Here is a 23858-nt window from a genome sequence, read left to right as displayed (position 1 = left end):
GGGTCAAACATGGGAAACACTTAACTTGGTCCAAAATGGGAAACACATGTAGGACCCACTTGGGTTTTCCACCTGGGATAGACATGGGCAAACACAGTCATTTAAGGATAGGCTGTTGTTGTGTGCCCCAGGTGGGGCAAAGTTAGGTAATCAATATATGTTTTAGTATCGATGACACAGGTGGGCCCCACCTGGTCAAACTAAATGGGTCGCACATGGGCAAATGCAAGTCAGACCCTGAAAACATGTCTATGTGGGCCCCAGGTGGGGCAAAGTGAGGTAATCAATATATTTTTTTAGCACTGATGACATAGGTGGGGCCCACCTGGTCAAACTATATGGGTCACACATGGGCAAATGCAAGTTAGACCCTGAAAACATGTCTATGTAGGCCCCATATGGGTTATGTTAAGTTAATATGGGCATATATTTTATGTGGGCTCAAGATTGTTTAGTATATATGGGACCCACTTGGGTTTCTCACATGAAAGCCATACGGGCAAAACCAAGTGGGAACATATAGTAGGTCCTGGCTGGGTCAAACATGGGAAACACTTCACTTGTTTCAAAATGGGAAACACACGTAGGACCCACTTGGGTTTTTCACCTGGGTTAGACATGGGCAAACACAGTCATTTAAAGAAAAGCGTTTGCTGTGTGCCCCAAGTAGGGCAAAGTTAGGTAATCAGTATATATTTTTTAGTACTGATGACACAGGTGGGGCCTACCTGGCCAAACTATATGGGTCACACATGGGCAAATGCAAGTCAGACCCTGAAAACATGTCTATGTGGGCCCCATATGGGTTATGTTAAGTTAATATGGGCATATATTTTATGTGGGCTCAAGATTGTTTAGTATATATGGGACCCACTTAGGTTTCTCACATTAAAGCCATATGGGCAAAACCGAGTGGAAACATATAGTAGGTCCTGGCTGGGTCAAACATGGGAAACACTTCACTTGTTTCAAAATGGGAAACACACGTAGGACCCACTTGGGTTTTTCACCTGGGTTAGACATGGGCAAACACAGTCATTTAAAGAAAAGCATTTGCTGTGTGCCCCAGGTGGGGCAAAGTGAGGTAATCGGTATATATTTTTTGGTACTGATGACATAGGTGGGGCCCACCTGGTCAAACTATATGTGTCACACATGGGCAAATGCAAGTCAGACCCTGAAAACATGTCTACGTGGGCCCCAAATGGGTTATGTTAAATTAATATGGGCATATATTTTACATGGGCTCAAGATTGTTTAGTATATATGGGACCCACTTGCGTTTCTAACATCAAATCCATATGGGTGGGCATCCAATGTAGGTCCTAGTTGGGTTAGTGATGGTAAATGTGTACATTGGTTCAAAATGGTAGCACATGCTTATGTGAGGATTCTTCTTCTGTGAAGAGCCTGAGAAAGTGTTATTTGAATAAAGGAGGATTTATTCCAAACAAGCCCATCACAGATTGCGCACAACCCAGGGAGTTCTGAAAGTCAAATTGTAAAAATAATCTCAAAAGAAAGTATGAACATAACTCTCTTTTATAACCTGCAGACGGCACCCATGTGGTACCATTCTCTAAGAAATCACCCTAACTTTAACATATTTGGCACAACCTCAGTCTATCACTTTTGCTACCCTTACGTACAGTCAGATGTTCTTGACCCTTCATTTTTGACCCTCTCAGTATTTAGCCTTGGCTAGCAAATGTACTCAAAGTCCACATTGAGACCTCAAGATGTTATGTGTTATCAGACACTACAACCCAGCTGTCAAGTGAGACTATAGGAACTTTGGTGTTTTTGAACATTCAATGTTACTCAAAACACTCTGCACACTATTCCAAATAACTGGTTTGAAACTGGTTACTTTTTAATTTTAGATTTCATTTTATGTACTTAATGTGAACTCTGCATGGTAGGCTGCATGGTGAGGCTCAGATAAGATAAAATAAGGACTTCATGATTCTTCTTAGGTAAATTCACTTGTCACAGCAGCAATAATAAGTGATTAAAACGGACACAAGAGTAGAAAAAAAGAAAAGCAAAAAATACGAATAAAAAACCTAAGATAAAAGTGAATTACACAGACAAAATCCAGATTTGGCATTTGCAAATTAAGGATTACTGGTTGTTCAAACAATTAAGACTATTTACTTGAGCAAACATGCAGTTGAGGATTTTTAGTAGATCAGACACACTCTACTGTATTAGAGAAAAGACAGTTAGTTACATGGAAGATGGAAGTTTTGGTTAATCAGATCCAGTAAAGCTCCTGAAGTATATTACCGATCTGTTAAAATGTTACTCTTCAAACTTGTGCCCTCAAATTATATAACCAGAAATAATTTATATTTTCTTTGAACTAGTGGAAAGGAGAGGGAATGGGGTCTTTCAAGCAGTCACACTTCAACTGTGAAACTCCCTTGTCCTTATGGTGTATTGACACTATTGAAACTTTTCAAAACCAGTCTAATGTTAGAAGAGCTTTTAGGTAAACTGTTATTCTTCTTCTTATCATTATTATATTTTTATTAATTATATTTTTATTATGATGTTGATTTGGGTGACACTTTTTGATAAATATTATATATTACTTTTTAAAACATATTAACCATCCCTATGCTTAAAAAACTTTTAAAAATAAAAATGGTCTTTTAAACTTGTGCATTGTTTGACTTTTAAAATTTTTGTATCAGGTGTAAAACGACTTTTTAAATAAAGTTGTTTTTAATGTGAGCAGCTCCTATTGGCTCGTTTAAAAAGAGGGAGGAGCAGATTGCACCGCCTAGCGTCTAGTCTTCGCGGTCTTTCGTCTGTTGCGCCTTTTCTCTCCCTGGTGTTTAAGAACGTGGAGGACAAAAGGATACCAAAGAATCGAAAACTATGACAAAGGTAAATACTTAAAGTTTGATACGTTTTCATCAATGGTTATTTTAGTAACTTTCTATAGTCGTCCTAAACGGTATAAGGGGGAGAAGCGTAACATCTTTAGCTAGCAGGTAGAACTGGGTTAATTTGCTGCATTGTCTTTGGCAAACATAATTTAAAGTTAATTAAAAAACTCTTACTGCCTATATTCTACTCAATAAAGTTCATCTTATCTTATTCTGTTTTCATTGCACCATTCTCTCTATACAGTTTTTGAATTTACACACTATAACGTACACGGCAGTTTTTTTCTGTGCTTCTGCAACTGTTTCTTGGGTTTTCCTATAAGGTTTTTGTAATTAATTTAAAAAATTTATATTATTTTTTTGGCTTTAGTGGATTCCTGCTCAGCTAACTCGGCCATTATGCACTACCCAGTAAACAAAATGGCTGAACAGTATCTTAAATGTCTGAACATGAGCTAGTCATACCATGTTACGTAATATTCATGTGCAGTGTAGCAAGGTGATTGTTTAAATTACAGGAGTAGATGCCTGCAGCTGAAACGGTTTTCTGATCTGAATACGGTAATGTTACCAGATATGCATTGTACTATGGGAAAACGGTGGTGGATCAGTGTGTAAAAAGCCCCCAAAAGAAACACACAGCGTCTTTAGCTCAAACACTGTCTGATCACTCTCTTAGATACTGTGCTGTTCCATCTAGTTATTGGTTACTGAGAAATGTTAGGTCATTAATTAATTAAGAGAGTGCAGCTGTTCAGATCAGATGGTGAAGTAGGAAAATGCAGAACATGTTATTATAGCTGAATGCTGTGTAAAATACTAGTAATAAATCTAACTCCCATTTATGGCTTTTACTACTGTGGGGCTAAATAAAAAATTACAGACATAATGAAATCTGCTACAATTACAAAGCTTAAGTTTAAAACAATTATTATATATTAAGCATTTTTTTGCTCTTTTTTTTTTTTTAATTCTTTTTGCTAATAATGGACTCAATTTTATTATCAACTTCAAAGACCTATTAAACTTTTAAACCATTAAATCCAGGAAATTAGATGCCCGTAAATGTACGAGACCCTCTTTATGTCTAGTATCCCCAAATATTTAATAATCCTTTCTAAAAGTACACAAATTTTGTTCTTTTCAATTAAATATTGCATGTTCAATGTATTCTTGAGCAGGTAAAAATTCCACTAAATTAGTTTTTGCATATTTTTAAGTATAATCAAATTTTTATAGTTTGCGAGTACTTTTAATTTGGAGATTTTGCCACTTGATTTGAAGTTTGGATAGTGCTTTATAGTCATTTGTAAATGTTTTGAACTCATCTGGCTTCTTAATAATTTAATAAAAAATTAACAAGCCATGTAATAATTTGAAAACCACTAGGGACCACTTATAAAAAAGTAATTCCTTTTTTACTTAAAGGAATTTAGGATTTATGTCTGTCAAGTCATTTGTTCTGGCATAAGTCACCATTTTGATATATCTTCCTGTGACTTTAAAGTCTGTCAGCTAGTTAGATACATTTTTGCACTGCTAGTGTTTGCTGCTTGAATTAGTCAGTTTATCATATAAACACATGCAGTGCCTTTCAAACTTTTAATTACACTGTTCATTTTGTGCATTAGTAAGAGAATCTTTTATATTGAATTATCCTGGGAAAAAACAAAAATGTTTGTATTTTCTCATGCACTTTCTTTCATTTCCTTATCACGTTTAGATTCTTCAAGATCACAAGCACCATCTTTGACATGTAAGTAACTTTCATATTATTTGTATTACTTATTATTATTATTATTATTATTATTATTTTTGAAAAGTGATGGTCTTTGGGGCATCCTTTTTTTTTTATTGGTATTAAGTATATATATTTATTTAGGCACAGGAGGCAATGATCTATTTTAAAATTTAACATTTATTTAATTTTCATCTTTTATGCTAACAATAATGCCAACAGTGTTCTCTTCACTTGACCCACAACTCTGACAGTTTTGGTCCTCTGCTCTCCTCACAATTGGCTGATTTCCATCTGAGCTGCTACTGTCAACTGCATTAAACTGATTTTACATTGCCTTGTTATTCTAATCTTTATCTGCGTTTTGGACTCCAAACATTCACACCTGCTGTTAGTAACCAGAGCTCACAAGAGTGTAAGGCGTGTAGTTCAATAAAGTGATCGATGTGTTCACTAGCTGATTTCAATAAACCGGTAACTTATCAAATCCATATTTTATAGGAAGTACATTACTGATAAAAGTGGTAATAAACACGGTAACCAATAAAAATTAAAATTTCCTGTTATAAAAAAAAAATACTGCTGTGAGCTCGGTTTTCTAACACCAGGTGTGAACATCTACAGTCTTTAAGCGCTGGTAAAGATTTAAAAATAAAAGCATTCAATAACATAACATTAAACACTAAATTAGTTTGATGGTGTTGACTGCAGCAGCTCAATGTTAATCAGCTGATGGTGATGGAAGCAGATGAGCGTTTTTCATCATGGTTGTTAGTGATGTGTTGGTCAAAATGAAACGGCTCTTTGAAGTGAACGACACAAGCGTGTTTTTTCTCTCTCTCTCACCCTCTCTCTCGCACTTTTTTTCCGCTTCACTCTGCACGCGAGCCTTGTGCTTTGCGCTGGGAAGAGGGGGGAGGGGCGGTTGTTACACACGCAGTAGCACAGTAACAGAGCAGGAGGGAGAGAGAGAGAAAGAGAGCCAGGGACAACAACGTCACATTACAAAGGTATAGTAATCATCCACAACTATTTTCAATTGCAGATGATAAAGGATTCAGAAAGTTTATTCATGCAGGCCCATATGACAGAGAATGTGCATCTTCTGTTTGTTTTCATATTATAATTTATATTTAATTGTGTTGTGGTTTGCAGTGTTTTGTGTTGTTTCACTTTAAATTTGTTTAAAAGGAAAAAGCTGAAAATTTAAATAGTTAAAAGTTGAAATGTAAATAGTTGTTTTTTTTGTATTATATGATTTATTTATTACATTTTATGTGGAGAGAATAAATAAAAGTATATTTACGGTGGCCCCTAGAGACAAAGCACATACAAACCCCAAAACACGTAAAAACTCCATAGCACGTACAAACTCCAAAGCACGTACAAAACACAACAGAAGTGCTCCAGGATGCTAGGCACAGTGTTGAGATTTTGTTACCTAGTGGCTACACAAGCCAGGAAGTACCAACGACCGGATTTGGTGTGTGGTAGTAACAGGTAAATGAACAGCTTTTGGAATTTTTTATGAATATATATGAGTGCTTGTGTATAAATACACAAAAAATACACATATGATTTCAATTGTGTAAATTAAGTGATCTAGATAGCTCTGTTTTGGAAGTTCAGTTGACGCTAGAAATGGGTTTTGGAGTTTGTACATGCTTTGTCTCTAGGGGCCACCATATATATTTATATATAAACATATATAAATAAAACCACGTTTCTTTTTTTACATTAGTAATTCCTTTTGTTCATAATTTTATATTGTTGTTAATAATAAATTAATTAAAGCAACAAAACAACCTGAAGAGCCGGTTGGGAGCCGAAAGAGCCGGCTTTCTAAAAAGAGACGAAAATCCCATCACTAGTTGTGTAATATGCTGGTATTGATATGATCAAAAATGAACTGAGTTGTTTCGTATTCTATAGAAATTGTACATCTAATTAATAACAAGGCTTTCTGCTGATGTTATTAATTAAAAATGTATTGTTTTATTTTTAAGCAACAACTTTTTAGCATGCAATCAGTCCATGCTGTACAGGACAGATTTGTAAACTGTGCATACAAAAATAGACTATTTTACAAAATTGCTCTTTCAACAAATGTAAATCACAGCAGATTTTTTTTGTTGTAGGTGCACTGTCACAACTAGAAATGTGGGGGGAAGTCCTCAAAGTTGAAGGCAGAACAGGAAAATACATGGAAATAACAATTTTCCTTTAAATGGTAAATGGCCTGCATTTTTATAGCGCTTTTCTAGTCCCTAAGGACCCCAAAGCGCTTCACACTACATTCAGTCATTCACCCATTCACACACACAATCACACACTGGCGATGGCAAGCTACATTGTAGCCACAGCTGCCCTGGGGCGCACTGACAGAGCACATCAGTAAAGGTCGATCTGGATACTTGATAACTGTTGGTATAGGTATGACATGAATTTGAATCTCCATTATCACAGGTTTTAATTGGGAGGGAACATGCAGATATACAGGAGGACTATAAACAGCAATTCCTATTGCATACAACTGTTTTAGAAAATACCAACAACACTGTTAATTTATCACTTGCTGGTCTATAGACTTTACAGTGTGGATGGATGGAAAATCCATCTGGCTCCACTCTGGCTGAATTGGTGCTACAAACAACTCTGCGCTCGGCTTTCCTGGCTGTGTGTGGATTTATACTTACACATCCAAATTTTGACCCTATTTTTCTTCCTTTCAGCTGATTGGTCAATTTCATGTCAATCACCAATTAAACAATCCAATCAGAGAACATCTCCAGAAGTTGATTCTGTTCATCTGGACGTAGCATTTTCAGTGGGAGAAAATGCTGCAAGCGCTACGTCCAGATGAACAGAATCAACTTTTGGAGATTTACTTACCTGGATGATTGAGCATGCATCAAGACAATCAGAGAACAGATAGGTTTGGCTGTTGGAGGGCTGCATTACGGAGCTTCAGGTCCTGGAAGAATAAATTCCCTTTTACATACCAGACCAGCATTTTTCTTCATTAGCACGAAGGAAAACAGTCTGTGCGTGTCAGAGTTCTGTGGTTTTTGTGTCACAGGGCTTATAATATGTGTAAAAATCTGGCCAGGGACCATCACATCACACTGCTATCATATTTTTCTGTTGCTATCATGTTTCTTTTCTGAGATGTTGTTACTTTTATGACAGATGTAACGAGAAATCTTCCAGAAAGTTAAATTTTTTATTCTAATCAAATATTTGATTCTGATAACAGATAAAGATTTTTTTTTTTACTTTTGTTCTGCTATTTCATAGTTTATACAAATTTTGGCCAATTCCTATTTATTTTAACCCTTTAGCCCCCAAAAAGTCGCCAGCGACAGGTTTTTCCAAACCTGTCTCGTCAAACCTGAGCTCTGCCAGGGGCCCAACACGCCTGGACTTTTAGAAGAAAAGAGATGTCCGAAAATAAACCACAGGGTCAAATACTTAATTTTGTTCAGTGTTTTAGAGTTATTAATTTGAATTGACTAATTTAAATATTTTATTCATGTACATTTTGATTGCCTTTAGTAAAAATGGCAAAATTTCAATTTCTTTTTTCTTTCTGTTATTAATCCTTGATTACATTCATATAGTATACAGTAGAGGAAAAAACCTACCAGACCTACCAGTTATCCTGCGTAACATTATTGGGGATAAAGGGTTAAGGAAGCGCAATTAATTTTTTTAGTTTAGCTTGTGTTTACTACCATTTTTTTTTTTATCACCACACAGTAAACATTAAGTAATATGTAAAGTGTCCATTTATCCTCCATTCCGGTCCATTATCTTAAGCTTAGGCTGCTGCCCCTCGACCCAATCCGGTACTAAGTAGAGAGGCCCAGACTTCGCTCTCTCCAGGCACTTGGCCCAGCTCTTCCGGGGGAATCCCAAGGCATTCCCAGGCCAGCCGAAAAACATAGTCCCTCCAGCATGTCCTGGGTGTTCTGGGTCTCTTCCTGGTGGGACGTGCCCAAAACACCTCACCAGGGAGGCATCCTAACCAGATGCCAGTATCTAATCTGTCCTTTTTGTATGTTCCCCTCAGGTTGCCATGGTAGCAGATACAGGGGAAACAAGTGTAGACGATGCCACAAGAAGGATGATGAAATTCCTCATATCACCTGAGCTGGCTGTGGAGTACAACATGCTTGGCCGACATGGGGAAAAAAAGTTCAGAGATTTGCGTCTTTTTAATGTTGTGTATGGTAAGTTAGTTTCACTTGAGACATTTGAACTTTAGAAAACTAAACTTTTTTAATAAAGTGTTTGAAAGTGTAACTGAGATTGGTTATCATGCAATTTGTATATATTTTTTGAGGCAATAAAGTGAAATAAACATTGTTCTTTGAAAATCATCACCAAATGAAGTAAGCTAAGATTAACCCACTTAAAACCCACTTTTTAGCCTATGTGGTGCCTACATGGTACCCACAAAAACTTGAAAGATGGGGCCCAGGTGGGTTTCTGTGTACTTTTCCCAGTTGGGGCCCATTTAGTTCCCAGATTTTCCTAACATAACACCTATATGGGCATTTAATATGGGGCCATTACGGAACCCGCGGACAATCCTATATGGGGCCCATTTTTCAGCCCATTTCCAAACCATATGGGCCCCACATATAAATGTTGGCTGGGGAGGGGGGAACAACTAAGCTGTAGTGCCTCTTCACCTCACTGTACAATACCTTGTGCAATACTTTTGTAAATAGTCAACAGTGCAATAGACTCAATACTTGAAATGTGCAATTCACTTGTATTTTTATTTTTTATTCCTATTTATTCTATTTATCCCCTTTGTATATTTTATTTATATTTGTCTCTGTATTTATATGTGTGTGTGTGTGTGTATATGTGTGTGTGTGTGTATATATATATATATATATATATATATATATATAACAATTCTGTAACTGTAACTTCGGTCGTTGCTGTGCTTTTTTTTTTGGAAGTCGAATTTCCCAGAGGAACCCACCCGAGGGATTAATAAAGTTCTATCTTATCTTATCTTAGTTACAGACAGGGGGAATAAAGTCTCTCTTTGCCGGTTTGAGTAAACAGCGCTCTGTAGTGCCTGCAGTTTGTACAGTCTGTGTCCAGGATGTGAGGGGTCTGCAGAGATGTTTTCTACCCGTTTCCTGACCCAGGACCTGTGCATGTCATGGATGGAGGGAAGATCAGCACTGGTGATCCTCTCTGCAGACCAGATTGACCGTTGAAATCTGGCCCTGTATTGCTTTGTGGCTGAACCAAACCACAGAGTGATTGATGTGCAGAGGACAGAGTGGATCATGGCACCAGCAATTCCTTTGGCAGGTTTCCTGAGTTGCCACAAGAAATACAACCTCTGCTGGGCCTCCTTCTGTAGAGTCCATAAGGTGGACCATTTCAGATTGCGTGAAAAGTTACATCATAGGAATCTGAAGTGAGCCACATTGGGGGCATGTGTTGTTTAGGAATGTGAGGGGGAGAGGGTGGGGGGATTTCTCTGATAGTCCAATGTCATTTCCACCGTCTTTAACAAATTCAGCTCTAGGTGGTTCTGACTGCATCAGTGGACCAAGTGGTCCATCTCCCATCTGTACGCGTACTCGTCATTGTTCTGGATCAGACCAATGATCTTGGTGTCATCCGCGAACTTCAGGTGTTTCACAGATTATTCTCCTAAGGTACAGTCGTTAGTGTAGAAGGAGAAGAACGGCGGGGAGGGCACAAACCCCTGGGGGAGGCTAGTGCTGATGGCCACTTGTTGCTGCCTGTCCGTCAGGAAGCTGGGATCTACTGACAGCTGGAGGTGGGCACAGTAAGCTGGTTGAACTTTCGGTGGAGGATGTCTAGGATTACAGTGTTGAAGGCCAAGCTCAAGTCCACGAACAGTATCCTGGCGTACATCCCAGGTTGATCAAGGTGGTGCAGGATGTAGGGGGCAAACTGTAGGGGGTCCAGCAGGGGGTCTGTGATGTCCTGTTTCAACACCAGTCCTTCAAAGGACTTCATGACCACAACGGGCCTGTACTCAATTAACCCTGCAATGGTGGACTTCTTTGAGACCAGGATGATGAGAGAGAGATGAGATGAAACATTAATCCCTCGGGTGGGTTCCTCCGGGAAATTCAGTTTCCAGTAGCAAAGCACCGAAAGAAGTTGCATGTTACAGATACATTAAGGGGAATGAGAGTAAGGATATAAGCATAAATACACCATATATACACATATACACATATATAGATACAGAATATACAATATGGATAAATAGGATTGCTCATTTGAGTGAGTATATTGCACAGTCAAATATAAGAAAGAGACAAAAAACAAAAAGCAAATATTGCACCGTGTAGAAAAGCCCCTACAACTCAGTTGTTCCCGCCCTCCCTTGTCCCCCTGTTTCTCCTCCCTCTCCCCTCCAGTGAGGAGTTAAACAGTCTGATGTTGTGTGGGACAAAGGAGTTTTTAAGTCTGTTGGTTTTTGACTTTGGGAGAAGCAGCCTGTCGCTGAATAGGCTCCTCTGATTGTTTACGACCGTGTGCAGAGGATGCCCGGCATTGTTCATAATGTCCATCAGTTTCTTTAAGGTCCTCTTCTCTGCCACTGTCACCAGAGTGTCCAGCTTCATGCCGACCACAGAGCCAGCCTTCCTGATTAGTTTCTCCAGTCTGGATGAGTCCCTCTTTGCTGTGCTGCTCCCCCAGCACACCACAGCATAGAAAAGGACTCCTGCGACCACTGACTGGTAAAACATCCTCAGGAACTTCCTGCAGATGTTAAAAGACCTCAGCCTCCTGAGGAAGTACAGTCGGCTTTGGCCTTTTTTATACAGGTTCTGCATGTTGCATGACCAGTCCAGTTTATTGTCCACCCACAGCCCGAGGTACTTGTATGTGTTGACCACCTCCACCTCCTCCCCCTCTATCTGAACTGGCAGTGGACCTGGTCTGGACCTCCCGAAATCCACAACCAGTTCCTTGGTCTTTGAAGTGTTGAGTTGCAGGTGGTTTGTGCGACTCCATGTGACAAAGTTCCTCACCAGACTTCTGTACTCCTCTTCCTGATCATCCCAGATACACCCCATGATGGCCGTGTCATCTGCAAACTTCTGAATGTGGCATAATTCAGAGTTGTAGCAGAAGTCAGAGGTGTACAGGGTGAAGAGAAGAGGGGACAGCACAGTTCCCTGTGCTGCTGACCACAGTGTCCGATGTGATGTCCTTCAGCCTGACGTACTGTGGTCTGTCGGTGAGGTAGTCGGAGATCCAAGCCACCAGGCAGGGGTCCACCTGCATCCTGTTTAGTTTCTCCTGGAGCAGACAGGGCTGGATTGTATTAAAGGCACTGGAAAAGTCAAGAAACAGGATCCTGACCGTGCCTTTTCCCCCATCCAGGTGTGAGTGGGCTCTGTGTAGGAGGTACAGGATGGCATCCTCCACTCCGACACCCGCCTTGTATGCAAACTGTAGCGGGTCTTGGGCATGTTGTACCTGTGGTAGGAGGAGGTTGAGGAAGAGCCGCTCTAGAGTCTTCATAAGATGTGACGTCAGTGCCACCGGTCGGAAGTCATTCAGCTCATTGGGCCGGTTCTTTTTGGGGACCGGGACAATGCAGGATGTCTTCCATAGGGCGGGCACTCTCCCCAGTCGCAGACTGAGGTTGAAGACTCGTTGTAGCGGCTCCCCAAGTTCAGCAGCACACGCCTTTAGCATCCTAGGACACACCTTGTCTGGGCCTGCTGCCTTTCTGGGGCGAAGCTTCCTCAGTTGTCTCCTGACCTGATCCACTGTGACACTGGGAGATGATTGGAAGGGGGGGAGAGAGGCTGTTGTGCTGTTTAGAGAGGGGTTGGAGAAGGAGGAGGGGGGGGATGTCATAGTGTCAGGGAGGGGGGGAAGCGAGGGAGGTAGGAGAGTAGGGAGAGGACTCTGTAGTAAAGGTGAGGGTGGGGGGGTTGTGGGCTGGTCAAACCTGTTGAAGAAGTTGTTGAGTTCGTTTGCCTTCTCCACAGTCCCCCCCACTGTGCTTTTCTTGGTGTTGTGGCCTGTGATGGTTTTCACACCATTCCAGACCTCCCTCATATTGTTCCTCTCCAACTTCTGCTCCACCTTCCTCCTGTAGGTGTCCTTTGCTTCCCTCAGGCAGCGTTGATGGTGGAGCATTTGAAGCAAGAGGGCACCTAACACAGCTCCAGAGGTCTGTTAAAGATTCGGGTGAAGATGGGGACCAGTTGCTCTGCACAGACCTTCCAGCACCAGAGGCACACACCAGTCTTCCTGGTCTTCTGTCTCTGGGTCAGAGGGGAGGGGGGTGAGGGCTGCAGGTAGTCCTTTTGTTTAGGTGTGAGTTGAGGGTGAGCAGATGGGAGGTGTGAGTGATGGTCTTTCAAATCTGCAGTAGACGGTGTTAAAGTTGTCAGGCAGTTTGGGATTCTCTTCAGGGTGGGGGGATGGACTCCTGTAGCTGGTGATGTGCTGCAGGCCTCTCCAAACTGATGCAGGGTCTTTGGCTCAGAAGCTGGTTTTTAGCTTCTTAAAAAATGACACAGATGGATTTGCGGCCTTGAATCTGGAGTTTGGGGTTTACATTAGTGTTATTTGTATTTTTTGTTCTTTACATTTATCTTTAAAAATAAACAAGCACTGGAGAGTGGTCAGAACATCAAATGGGACAATACTGAGCTAGACTGTGTACATATACGTGACTGGATTGGTTTGTTTTGCCTGCTGAACAAATGCTAGCCTGTCTGGCTTTTTTGGGTAGTGAGAAAAATCAAAATGCAAAGTAAGTCAGATATGTTGATGAATTTCTAATTTTGGAAGGGTGTTTGGTGACAGAACACCTCCAACATGTCCGCCCCTCTCTGAACCTTGCTCTACCCAAAGTTTCTTCTTGTTAAAGAGAGTTTTTCCTTCCCACTGTCACTAAGTGCTTGCTCACTTGGCGTCCTTTGATTGTTGGGGTTTTCTTTGTATTATTCTAGGGTCTTTACCTCACAATATAAAGTTCCTTGAGGCAACTGCTGTTGTGATAAACTGAATTAAATGACAGCCAAAATTAGACAGCAAGTATAAGTTTCTGCTTTGGATAAACAAAATGTCAGTATAATTTGAATAATGTGAGCACTGATCCAGGCAAATATACAGCAACTTCCAGTGCAAGTTTCCACCCAGCGTCCTCTTCACCACAGTGACAGTGGAAGGACGACACATACTCAACTACAGTGCTCACATGGAGCTAAAAGAGAATTAGATAGATCGGAGAAGTCTGCGCAACATTTTTCCACAATTTCTAGAATCAGAATTTCAACATTGGATTGAAACATTGCATCTAGGGTGGGTAAATCTCACTTTATCTTATGGTATCAAAAGCCTTTTGTAAACTCAGAATAAGGTCAAGTATAAGCTGAGTCAAAGACTGCCCCTTCTGTTCTACTCTTAACCCCCTATCTGTTGTTAGCCTAGCAGCGTGCCTTCTGTCTGCACTCAGGGCAGGCTGTTTGGCCAGGTCTTGTTATTTATCCCTCCTTCTCAGTGCTCATGTACTAGTTAGAGTGAAGGAAGCCTTAGACCATATGCTGCTGGGATAAGGTGTGCCACAGGTAAGTGGCTACTAGAACAAAGTTCAAGTGGTAAGAGGTTTTTCCAAGATGACATGCCATAAATGAAGCTGATAGTGAGGGAACCCTTCCTTTTTTACCTTTTACCAAGATGCCACAACGAGAAAGTATAATTCACAGTCTCTTTCACACCACTAAGCCAAGGCAGTGGTTTGGTAACTTGTTCTTTCCTTGTGCTTTCAGGTGGCACAGGGACTATGGCCATTTGAAAGCTGTTTGAGCAGTAGTCTGTTTTAATAGTAGCTGCACTGAAGCAGACTAAGCCACAGTCTCATTACAGCATCAAATATGATTGATTCTGTTAAGCAGCAGAAGTAAAGAAGAGTTTATCACACATTCTTTGTACCTTTTCGAAGTGAAGGAGTTAAAGAGTGATAGGCATTGGACTAAACCACTGCCGGGGATATGAAGGGCAGTCCGTTTTTTAAACACTTATAAGATATAAAACCCACATTTATTTCATAATCATCACCGCATTCATTTTAACAGGGGAAAAATAGAAGAAGATTAAAATTAAAATTGTAGCTCTTGTTGCAAAGTGCACATAAAGAGCAACAATATGGCTAGAAAATAAAAACGATATTTATTTACAATTTCTCATAAATAATAAAAATCCATTTTATGCCCTATCACCAACCCAGGCCCATCACACAATTCAGAAGCATTAACAATGTCTTAGCCCTTTGCTCTAGACCTGACACATAACGCTCTTTACAGCTGCACATCAGTCTTCAACATTACATCATAAAGAATTGTGTAATTGTTGTTTTTGTATGCGTTTCCGTTACGTTACAGACTCTCTTGCCGCCTGATTCACCTGCTAAAATAGACAGCACAGAGTTGGAGCTTCTTCTTCGACTTCAGCATGGGATCCTAGTACTTCCTGCACCACTGCTCTTTAAACAGGAACATCAGCTCATGCTATGTTTGCACCTCTCTGCTCCATGCCTCAGCATTAGTCATCCTCTATTACTCATGTGGCGTGTATTTGCGAACACACCGGGAGAGCACCGAAGAGCTCCTGCCTACTAAAAAATGCAGCTTAACTTGACACAAAAGTGGTCAGGGTGTGGGTGCCACAGAGGACCATTGAATTCTTTGTGTTTGTGTAGCTTCACTCTCGGCAGTTCTTTTCCTGTTCTTGGAATCATTTTAATTCTGCGGGATTTACTTGTCCCAGTTAAAGTAATCCAAACATGTGGAGTATCAGCGGTCGTTTAATTCCTCAAGCTGGCAGGTTTGAGGCTTGTCTGGTGGAATTTGTGACTCCATCTGCTGGACAAATTCTGTTACATGTGTCGGAGTTACAAAGGCCACTCTACTGCAGACTCTTTGGGGTGGCAGGAGCTGATTATTTTACACCAAGTTGAAATTTCTCCATTCATTTTCTTTCGCTTATCCAGGGCCGGGTCGCGGGGCAGCAGCCCAAGCAGAGAAGCCCAGACCTCCCTCTCCCTAACCACCTCCTCCAGCTTGTCCGGGGGAACACCAAGGCGTTCCCAGGCCAGCCGAGAGGTATAATCTGCCCCGGGGCCTCCTCCCGGTGGGACACGCCCGGAAAACTTCACCCAGGAGGCATCCTTGTCAGATGCCCGAAGTTGAAATTTATTGTTAACCTAAATACTTTAAATGTCTTTAAGCAAAAAGCCCCACCTCTTTCTGCAGCAGCACTTTTTGGAGCTTATTTACACATCATTAAAAAATTTTTTATTTAAAACCTCTCATGGAAACATCCCAATGCTATTGCTATTAGCTAAAACTGAGGAAGACACCGACGGCCTTTACTATATTTATGTCCATTCCTGAATATATCTGCCAGCATGAAAGTGTAGGACATTAACTATGAATCTTTCTATGTAACTATGAAGGCCAGGTTTTACTCGAAACCCTGGCTGATTGTGACCCACACCCGTTTTCACACCTTGGCTCATGTGATTAGGTAGAGGATCATCAGGGGGTCCTTTTGTCCCTCTTTGGGGGGAAACTTCCACCGGGTTTAAATCTGGGACTCTCCACCATTTGACCGTAGAACTGAAGAAGCTTCTCGGATGAGAGGTGAAACGTCTTCAAGCAACTTAAAGAAGTCCAGACACTTTTCTTTCCAGCTCCTTAGATTAACTATGAAGTCTTACTTAGTATTGCTGCACAGTTGCTTGAAAAGAATAACACAGCTAAACTTTTACTTTAACATATTTGGAGCTTTTTTTTTTGCTGATAATTTTTGCTGGCATGACGCAGATGTTACAGTACAAGTTTGCCATGTAAACAAACTGTAATGATTAATCGCCAGACACCAGGGGGCACTGCAGAGAAGCCTGACGACAGTTTCCCAATGTCTGCAGTTTTTGCTATGCACTTTAGCAAAGTGGACATTAAATATCCTAATTAGAGAAGTGAGTTTTCTTGAATGCATTCTGGCAACAATTGGAAGATGTGTTAATCTATTATGGGTTTTTAAAAAATATATTTTCTGCTCAAATATGGCAAAAGTTTTAAATAATGGTGATCAGTGTGTGTAGATGTAATCACTGTGAGCCTAAAGCTTTGATTCAGACTGCTCTGAACACTTCCTTTTTTTGCTATGCTTGTCCACAGATGGCATAAGATAAATATACCTGGCAGATCTGAAAAGGGGAGACAGCATAGATGCATCTTAAAACTGGATTCTTTTTAACTGCCTGCAGACTTCTAGTTGTAACAGCTCAATCACTAGTTTCAGATTAAAAAGGAACATAAATAGGAACAGTGACAATACGTGTGTGTGATATCGACCCCTTGTTTGTCATAACAGGTCTTCATCATACAGCAGGTGATACAATGATGGCCACATCCTTCATACCGTTTAATACAGCCAAAAATCCTTATCTACTTGACAATGTGACTGTGGTGAACAGCCCACTCCTTGGCTGCTGGAAGAACATCTCTGAATGAAAACGATTTCAATGAGTTAAAAAAAACAAAAAAACATTTTTATTGAGACAAAGATTAAAAAACATTGAAACACTGATTATAAAAGAAGACAGCAAGAAAAGATCCTACATTTTAGCACACACACACACACACACACACAACACACGCAGTGTAGTGAATCAGTTCATCTCTCTTCCCACCACTTGCCCTCTCTCTCCTGAAACTGCAGGCATCCTTTTATGCAGCGTCACCAGCCAAACATGTACTCCATCGCCTTGGAAACAAAGCTGTCATCCTTCCTGGGTGTCTGTTTGTCTGCTACCACCTAAACACAGACACACATGCATTTATAGTCGAAGAAAAACAAGATCTCAACTCTTAAAGTTGACCAGACTAAACTCTTGGGTAACAGTTCACCTGGTAGTCACTGCCTGAGTTCCTGTAGGTGGCGCTGAGTGGTCTGATTGCAGAGCGAGGGGTGGTAGGGAGCGCGGAGAAGGAGGAGGAGACAGGAGTAGAGACAGCCTCAGTGCTGTCCATCACGCTCTGAGAGACAGATAAACGAACTTCATTGCTCCTTCAAACTCAGTTTAACTTAGTGTGGACAATCGATCACAGCTCAGAGAGAAGATCAGACAGGAGCAGCAGGAACCCAACCTTGTCTATGCAGGGTTTGACTCCCACCATGATGGAGTCACCGAACACCTTTCCATCTTTGGACAGTGCTTTCCTGGCCTGAAGTCTGGACTGATACTGAAGGTGCATCCAGTTACCAGGAGACGCCATCTGTCAACACGTCATCAATAGGTTAACTTAGTTCACAGCAATACACCTCAAACTCCAGTTGCTTCTCTGGTTGGGCTGCGACTAGAGCTGGGCTCTAAATCACAAACACCATCCAACACTGACTCAGGGCTCCAACAGCCTGTCTGTGCTCTGATTTCAAGGTGTTCAAATACACTGACTGTCCGCTCTGGACCACAGACAGCATAAGAGACAGATGCAGCTTCCAGGTCTGAAAAGTGAAGCCAACAATGAAGCAGTTTTAAACAGTATGTGGTTTCACAGTCAGACTCACTCATTGCACCTGATTTCCAAATACCAATACTGTGATTGTAAACAGGTGCAATCATTTCACAGATGATTTGTAAGATTTATGTGGATCAACTCTCACCGGTAACAAACAACTTTTACACTTTGGGCACTGACTCAACTTTGAAAGATCTCAACAACCGAAAGATCTGAACCATTAGAAACTTTCTGCTACAATGTCAGACTTCATTTAGTCTGTTGGTGCTTGTTCAGAGCCAATACTAGGAAAGTCATTAGGAAGCGATGCAAAACCAGCAGTCATAAAATGTTTTTGATAGACGTTTCATCCGTCTGTAGGAAATGGCAGCCATCAGGGCCTGTGGTGGCCAAGAGGTCAAGAAAAACCGCAGTGACTTAAAAAGATTCAGGCATGACCTTCAACGATGCTCAGTAGGAAACCTTTCCTGCATCCTCAGCATGAATTTGAATGCCTAACGTTTAGAAATAAACATCCAGAGGCGTGCTGCATTTTGGAAACATGTCCTGTGGACTGACGTCATTGAAACAGATGTTTTTAGCTCAACAAGTGTTGGTTGGTAGTTGGGGCCTGTGCTGCAGTCACTGGCACTGAAAATACAGTTAGGTCCACAAGATGTGACCATGCATTTTGGTCCCATCTCGACTGTTTGATTTAAAGTCCTCTGTGACTGTATTCAGATGCAAAATGATAAAAAAGTATCACCGTCCATATACTTATGGACTTAACTGTATTTCACTGCTAGCAGGTATAATGGATTCAGTTAAACACCAGAAATGTCAGGAAGCAAACATGTTATTCTGCTCTCTCTCTTATGTACTGTGCCCTGCAGTCATGTAGCCTGCTGCTCTGCAGCTAGTGATGGTGACCTTGTTCTGCTCTGGAGGTCTGCTGCGATCCGGAGGGACAGGCAGGTCATTCTCGAGCCACTACAGCAATTTCATCCATGGGACGATGGACTGACCGGAGAAGTAGCTGATTATATTACGTAACAGAGTTTTTGTTCCTATGTATTGGGTGGATTTCTTAGGTGTATTTTATCACAATTCTTTTCCAGGAGGACTGGGATAAAATCCCATGAAGAGTTCCCATTCTTGATTTTCACTACACCTTTAACTCTGTTTTAGTATTTGTTTTTACTACTGGAACACAGCTCATCTTTACTTGTTTGCATATTAACGGTATATAGTTAATATGCAAACACTATATGATATAGTGCCCGTTTGATCAGACACAAATATCCTGCAGTCTGATAATGATGTGCGAGTGTCTCACCGTGTGTTTGAGGATGTTTCCGTATTGAGCGAACTGGAGCAGGATGTAGGAAGCCGAGGCTGGAGGGAAGCTAAAACACACAGACATACCCTTAATGTACACAGAGTGCATTTAAACTGAAGTGTGATGAAGTGTGAGCATAAATACCCAAACACTGTGACCCAGGTCTGGTCCAGCTGGTCGTCAGATGACAAAGACTCTCCCTGAGTGTAGAAGGGGTCCACCTGAGCTGGTGACAGACACATCTGCTGCATGCCTGTCGGGACAGATATGTTACCCAGTTAATCCCCATAAACCCCACTGTGAGCAAAAGAATAAACCTTTTCAGTGCCAACACAAACAAAGCTTTGTGCACTGATGTGTCAGTATCTGCAGCTGCAAGTGTTATCAGGTTTTACAGCAACAAACAATGAAAGAATGCAGGTAAGCTACTAGCTACCAATTCTCCTAATGGTTCAGTAACAGTAGAATGAAAGTAGGATGGAAACCTTGTAAACTAGAAGATAGAGAGGAAAAATACTAAACGTGGCTGTCTAGCGAGTTAAAATCACGTTCTAGTTATATTCCCACATAAAAGAAAAGTTGCAAAGTGTCTGTTTTGCAGTCTTATCAACATCCAGCAGCCACGTCACTATTTGTCTTGTCTATTAACACAGAAAAAATGATCACAGACAGACTTCATCCGTTTTGCCATCTCGATGCAACAAAGTTGCTTTGAAGCCAGCAACTGACTGCGAAACATCCCAGCCCTGCCACCCGTCTTTGAAGCAACCAGCCTAAAGAAAACATGGCCTCATATTTGTTGCACACTGTCGCAATAATTATGGTTGTGCCACAGTCTCATACCACCATTTCCCCTTAGTGTCACTGTGATCAAAATGCAATCTAAATCTAGGCTAGTCAAAAAGTAAGAAAAGAGTAACATTTTCTAATTAGTGCTACAACCAACACTCTGCTTCCCTTTATAAAACCGAATATGCTTTTGCAATGCCACTGACCATCAACTGTCTAGATAAAAGTACCACCAGGAATTCCACTAAGGGCAAAAGCATGATGAGTGAGAGGATTTTGGGCTGCTCTGGATATAGATCTGTCACTCCATAACTGAGCAGTGAACCAGTGCTACAAGTGACAGTAATAATTAGTCTAACCAACTTCATATTTCTGCTCCCGTCAAAGTTTGATTGTTGACTTAGCCGGCTAATCCCTCACTTCACTAGCTACAATGACTTCTGTCACCAGCTGCTCTTTTTATTTATTTACATTTTTTTAAAGTACTCTCAGGAAGCCACTGTTTTTAAATGTTTCTACAAAAAAAATTATCCTTGATGACTTCTAGCCATTGCGACGCATAACACGAGCATTACTGTTAGAAGTTGTTGTCAAGTCACTACGAACAGAGTAGTCAGCAGTGTCAGTGTGTACCTGTTCCTGGAGTGGAGGCCTGACGTGCTGACAGAGGAGACTGCATGACTGGGAACGACTGTAGAGAGTTAATCAGACAGAGGAACATGTTTTTAAAAAGCCTTTTTCACATGTCACCGTGAACTTTCATCAAACACAAGCACTAGCCAGTCATCTGGCCTGTAATGAGCCTTGTCACGCTGGGTTTTTTTTTGGTTTGCCTACTTTATGTTTACTTTCATCATGCACCTGCTCAGGAATCAATTGTGTGCCATTCAACCACCTGTATCTATTCCTGAACATCTGTGAACATATGAAAATTATATTGACCATGCATGATGATGTACAGAAATTAAGTCACCATGAAATGCTATAAGGCCTCCATGTTTCACCACCTTACTGAAGGTAGAGGCGTTGCTGTTTGTGAAAGATCCCAGGAGTTCTGTCCCAAACTAGTCCGGGGTTAGGTGCTTAACTAAATGTGATTCAAAAGACACCTCTGTGAAGAAGAATGGCACTTGTGTCACTGGACACAAGGTGACTGTGTCTGACCTGGGGTCGGGGTTCATTGGGGAGCGTCTGATGGCAGAGCCTTCACCCATTTGCATTTCTTAATTCAGTCTCCCTCTCCAACCCCCCCTGCTATCCCTGCTATTGTCTTGGTTACAAAACCAGGAGGTGGCAGCTTTCATGTGAAAATAGGCGGTTTAACTCACTTTACCGTGCATGCTTACCCACCTGTCTGTGTGCAGCAAGAGGTGTCGCTACAGTAACCAGGTCGTCATGGATACTGCGAACAGGTGGGGCTCCACTCTTGTCTTTGGGTGTGGGGACAACAGGCTGCATGGCAGAACCTCCACCACCACCACCACCTCCTCCATTTAAAATAAGTTAAGTATGAATATGAGTCACTAATTAATCTAAATAATCTAAAATATAAGCTTTAGACAACAATCAGGTATGTCTCTTCTTCCACTCACCTCGAAGTGTGCTTGTGCTATCCGCAAGTGGTGAGGCCAGGCTAAAAGAGCGAGGCTGTGGGCTTGCTGGAGCTGGCAGGTCACCCATCAGGAAACCGGGCAGAAACTGAGCCCCAGAGGTTGGCTTAGGAGAGGTAGGAGAGCCCAAGGTCATCGGCTCTGAACCCACTGAGAGACAGGGATAATTTAATGACAGACGGTCCAAAACAGCCATTAATAGAAATACAGCTTTAGAGCTTAGATGCTAGTATATTATTATGAAGCTTCTGACAGCATGTCTTCACTCTGACAAGTGGGAACAAATGCCCCAAATCTAGGTGTTTATTATCAATGTTAAATCTGGAGATGAACGCAAATTGGTGTATATTTATTTGAATGATGCTCTGTGTAGAGGAATCTTAGTTACTGAAAAAACGAATGTTCTCATGGTGTGAACTTTATTGTGAGCCATGAGCATATTTTTTTTTAAACTTATTCTCTTGTCTTAGGACATCCGCAATTTATAAAAATCTTAACTAATGATTAAAGTATTCATCTATCTATCTATATAAAGAAATACTAAAATACAGCCACTTGTGGTCGACACATGGGCTTTTTTGTAGTGCTTTACCTTCTACCTTCTTCTAAAGCAAGAAAATTAGCACCGCTGCCCCAACACAGAGTTGACAGATGACATATGACATGCTTGCCTAATAAAGCCATAAATGCCGAATAGCTAATACCATCAATCAGAACGCAACGGATTAACATTTCTAAAAGTTTTCCTTACCTTGTAACTCCATCTCTGTTTCTTTCCTTTCTGGCCGCGATTTTCAAAAGTAGGAAGTGACGCTCGGAAAAAAGGATGGCAGCCGGCTAACGCGGCTAACAAAGCTAAATGATGTGTCACAATATCTCACTGTTACTGCACCGTAAACGCGACTAGGAGTCAGTGTTGTTTTTAAGGACCTAAACTGTTACAGCTGACCGATTTAAAATCTACTCTTTCAGTCCGCCACGGGGTGTTTCTGGAGTTCAGAGGCACTGGGAAAAGGCTGACGCTAAACTGGAAGTACTACAGCTTACTTCCGGCGAATTTAGAAAGCGTCAATGTGATGACGCGTTCAATGGCCCTGCGTAACGTCGTTCCTTTGTATTTTTCTAATGAATGAAATGAACGTACAAAGAAAAGAAAATATCTGAGGGCTTTTATTTTCTTACACTTAATTTTTTTTTATCAACAGGCATACTAGGGATCTGTTTTTAATGATTCTTCAATCTGTTTATTTTTGGCTTAACCGAAAACATTTAAGGGACTCAATAAAATCTATATACTATAGACTGTACTACACTTTTTTCTTTTGCTTCATGCTGTAAGTGCTCCAGTTGTAATTCCTATTTTAGATGTTTCACATTCTGGGTAAAATCTGACCCAGTCACATTAAACGAGGGAAAACCTGGCAACCAAGCTCTGTGGAAAAAGGGTGTTTCTGTACATAGTCACAGGAGAAAACTCTTGACCACTACAGACTTTATTCCTGTGATACAATCTGCTATTTGACGGGGAATCAGTGTTGAATGATAAACAAACAAAGATGATCCAGTGTGGCCAGTTCTTAAGGGAACTGCTTTAAAAATAAGATTTTTGTAGCATTATTAACCCCTTGGTATGGCCAAACGAGGATTTTTAATGAAATCACTACAACCTAAGTACCTGAAAAGTCTAACGTAAATGAACTTTTTAATAGCTTCATTTAAACATCAGCATTTTAGCATCACATTAATAACCTCTTTGGGACCTGTACTGACTGATGGAGTAATTGCATCCACGAAAAATCCATGAAAAGAAAAGCACTAGTAGAAAGAACAAACAAAACAATCCTTACAGGTCGTTTACATATAGTGTAATAAACACAAGGAATGCTAGAAAACAAATATGTTGTGAAATATTAGAAGGTTGGATTGCTGATCAATTAA

General features: G+C 40.9%; 1 protein-coding gene and 1 long non-coding RNA gene across 2 annotated transcripts; one reads left to right on the top strand and one right to left on the bottom strand.

The window, feature by feature from the left end:
• Positions 1-2769: 2769 nt before the first annotated feature.
• On the top strand, positions 2770-8862 carry LOC146650709 (uncharacterized). The gene is made up of 3 exons (XR_014908000.1): positions 2770-2895; positions 4621-4653; positions 8708-8862. It is a non-coding gene; the product is annotated as an uncharacterized LOC146650709 (long non-coding RNA).
• An 8453-nt stretch (positions 8863-17315) lies between these two features.
• Positions 17316-22969, bottom strand: nup35 (nucleoporin 35). Its single transcript, XM_085385327.1, has 9 exons — positions 22672-22969; positions 21903-22070; positions 21661-21797; positions 20944-21001; positions 19666-19774; positions 19519-19588; positions 17832-17960; positions 17592-17720; positions 17316-17499 (listed from the first exon to the last, which is right to left on the bottom strand). Exons 1-9 carry the CDS (start codon positions 22682-22684, stop codon positions 17422-17424), a joined length of 891 nt encoding a protein of 296 aa, XP_085241453.1. The 5' UTR covers positions 22685-22969; the 3' UTR covers positions 17316-17421.
• Between the last annotated feature and the right edge of the window lie 889 nt (positions 22970-23858).

Source organism: Rhamphochromis longiceps, linkage group LG16 (genome assembly GCF_057381845.1).
Source record: "Rhamphochromis longiceps isolate RC_006_pf linkage group LG16, R_longiceps_female_GT1.1, whole genome shotgun sequence".
Taxonomy (NCBI): Eukaryota; Metazoa; Chordata; class Actinopteri; order Cichliformes; family Cichlidae; genus Rhamphochromis; species Rhamphochromis longiceps.
Note: the sequence above shows the minus strand (reverse complement) of the source record. Positions and strands in the feature narration are given on the sequence as shown.

Excerpts from the sequence above, each read along its gene's own strand:
- nup35 (XM_085385327.1), bottom strand. Across the intron at positions 19,775-20,943 it reads GGCCTCCACTCCAGGAACAG|GCATGCAGCAGATGTGTCTG; the intron begins GTACACACTGAC and ends CTGTCCCGACAG. Across the intron at positions 17,721-17,831 it reads TCAAACCCTGCATAGACAAG|AGCGTGATGGACAGCACTGA; the intron begins GTTGGGTTCCTG and ends TCTGTCTCTCAG.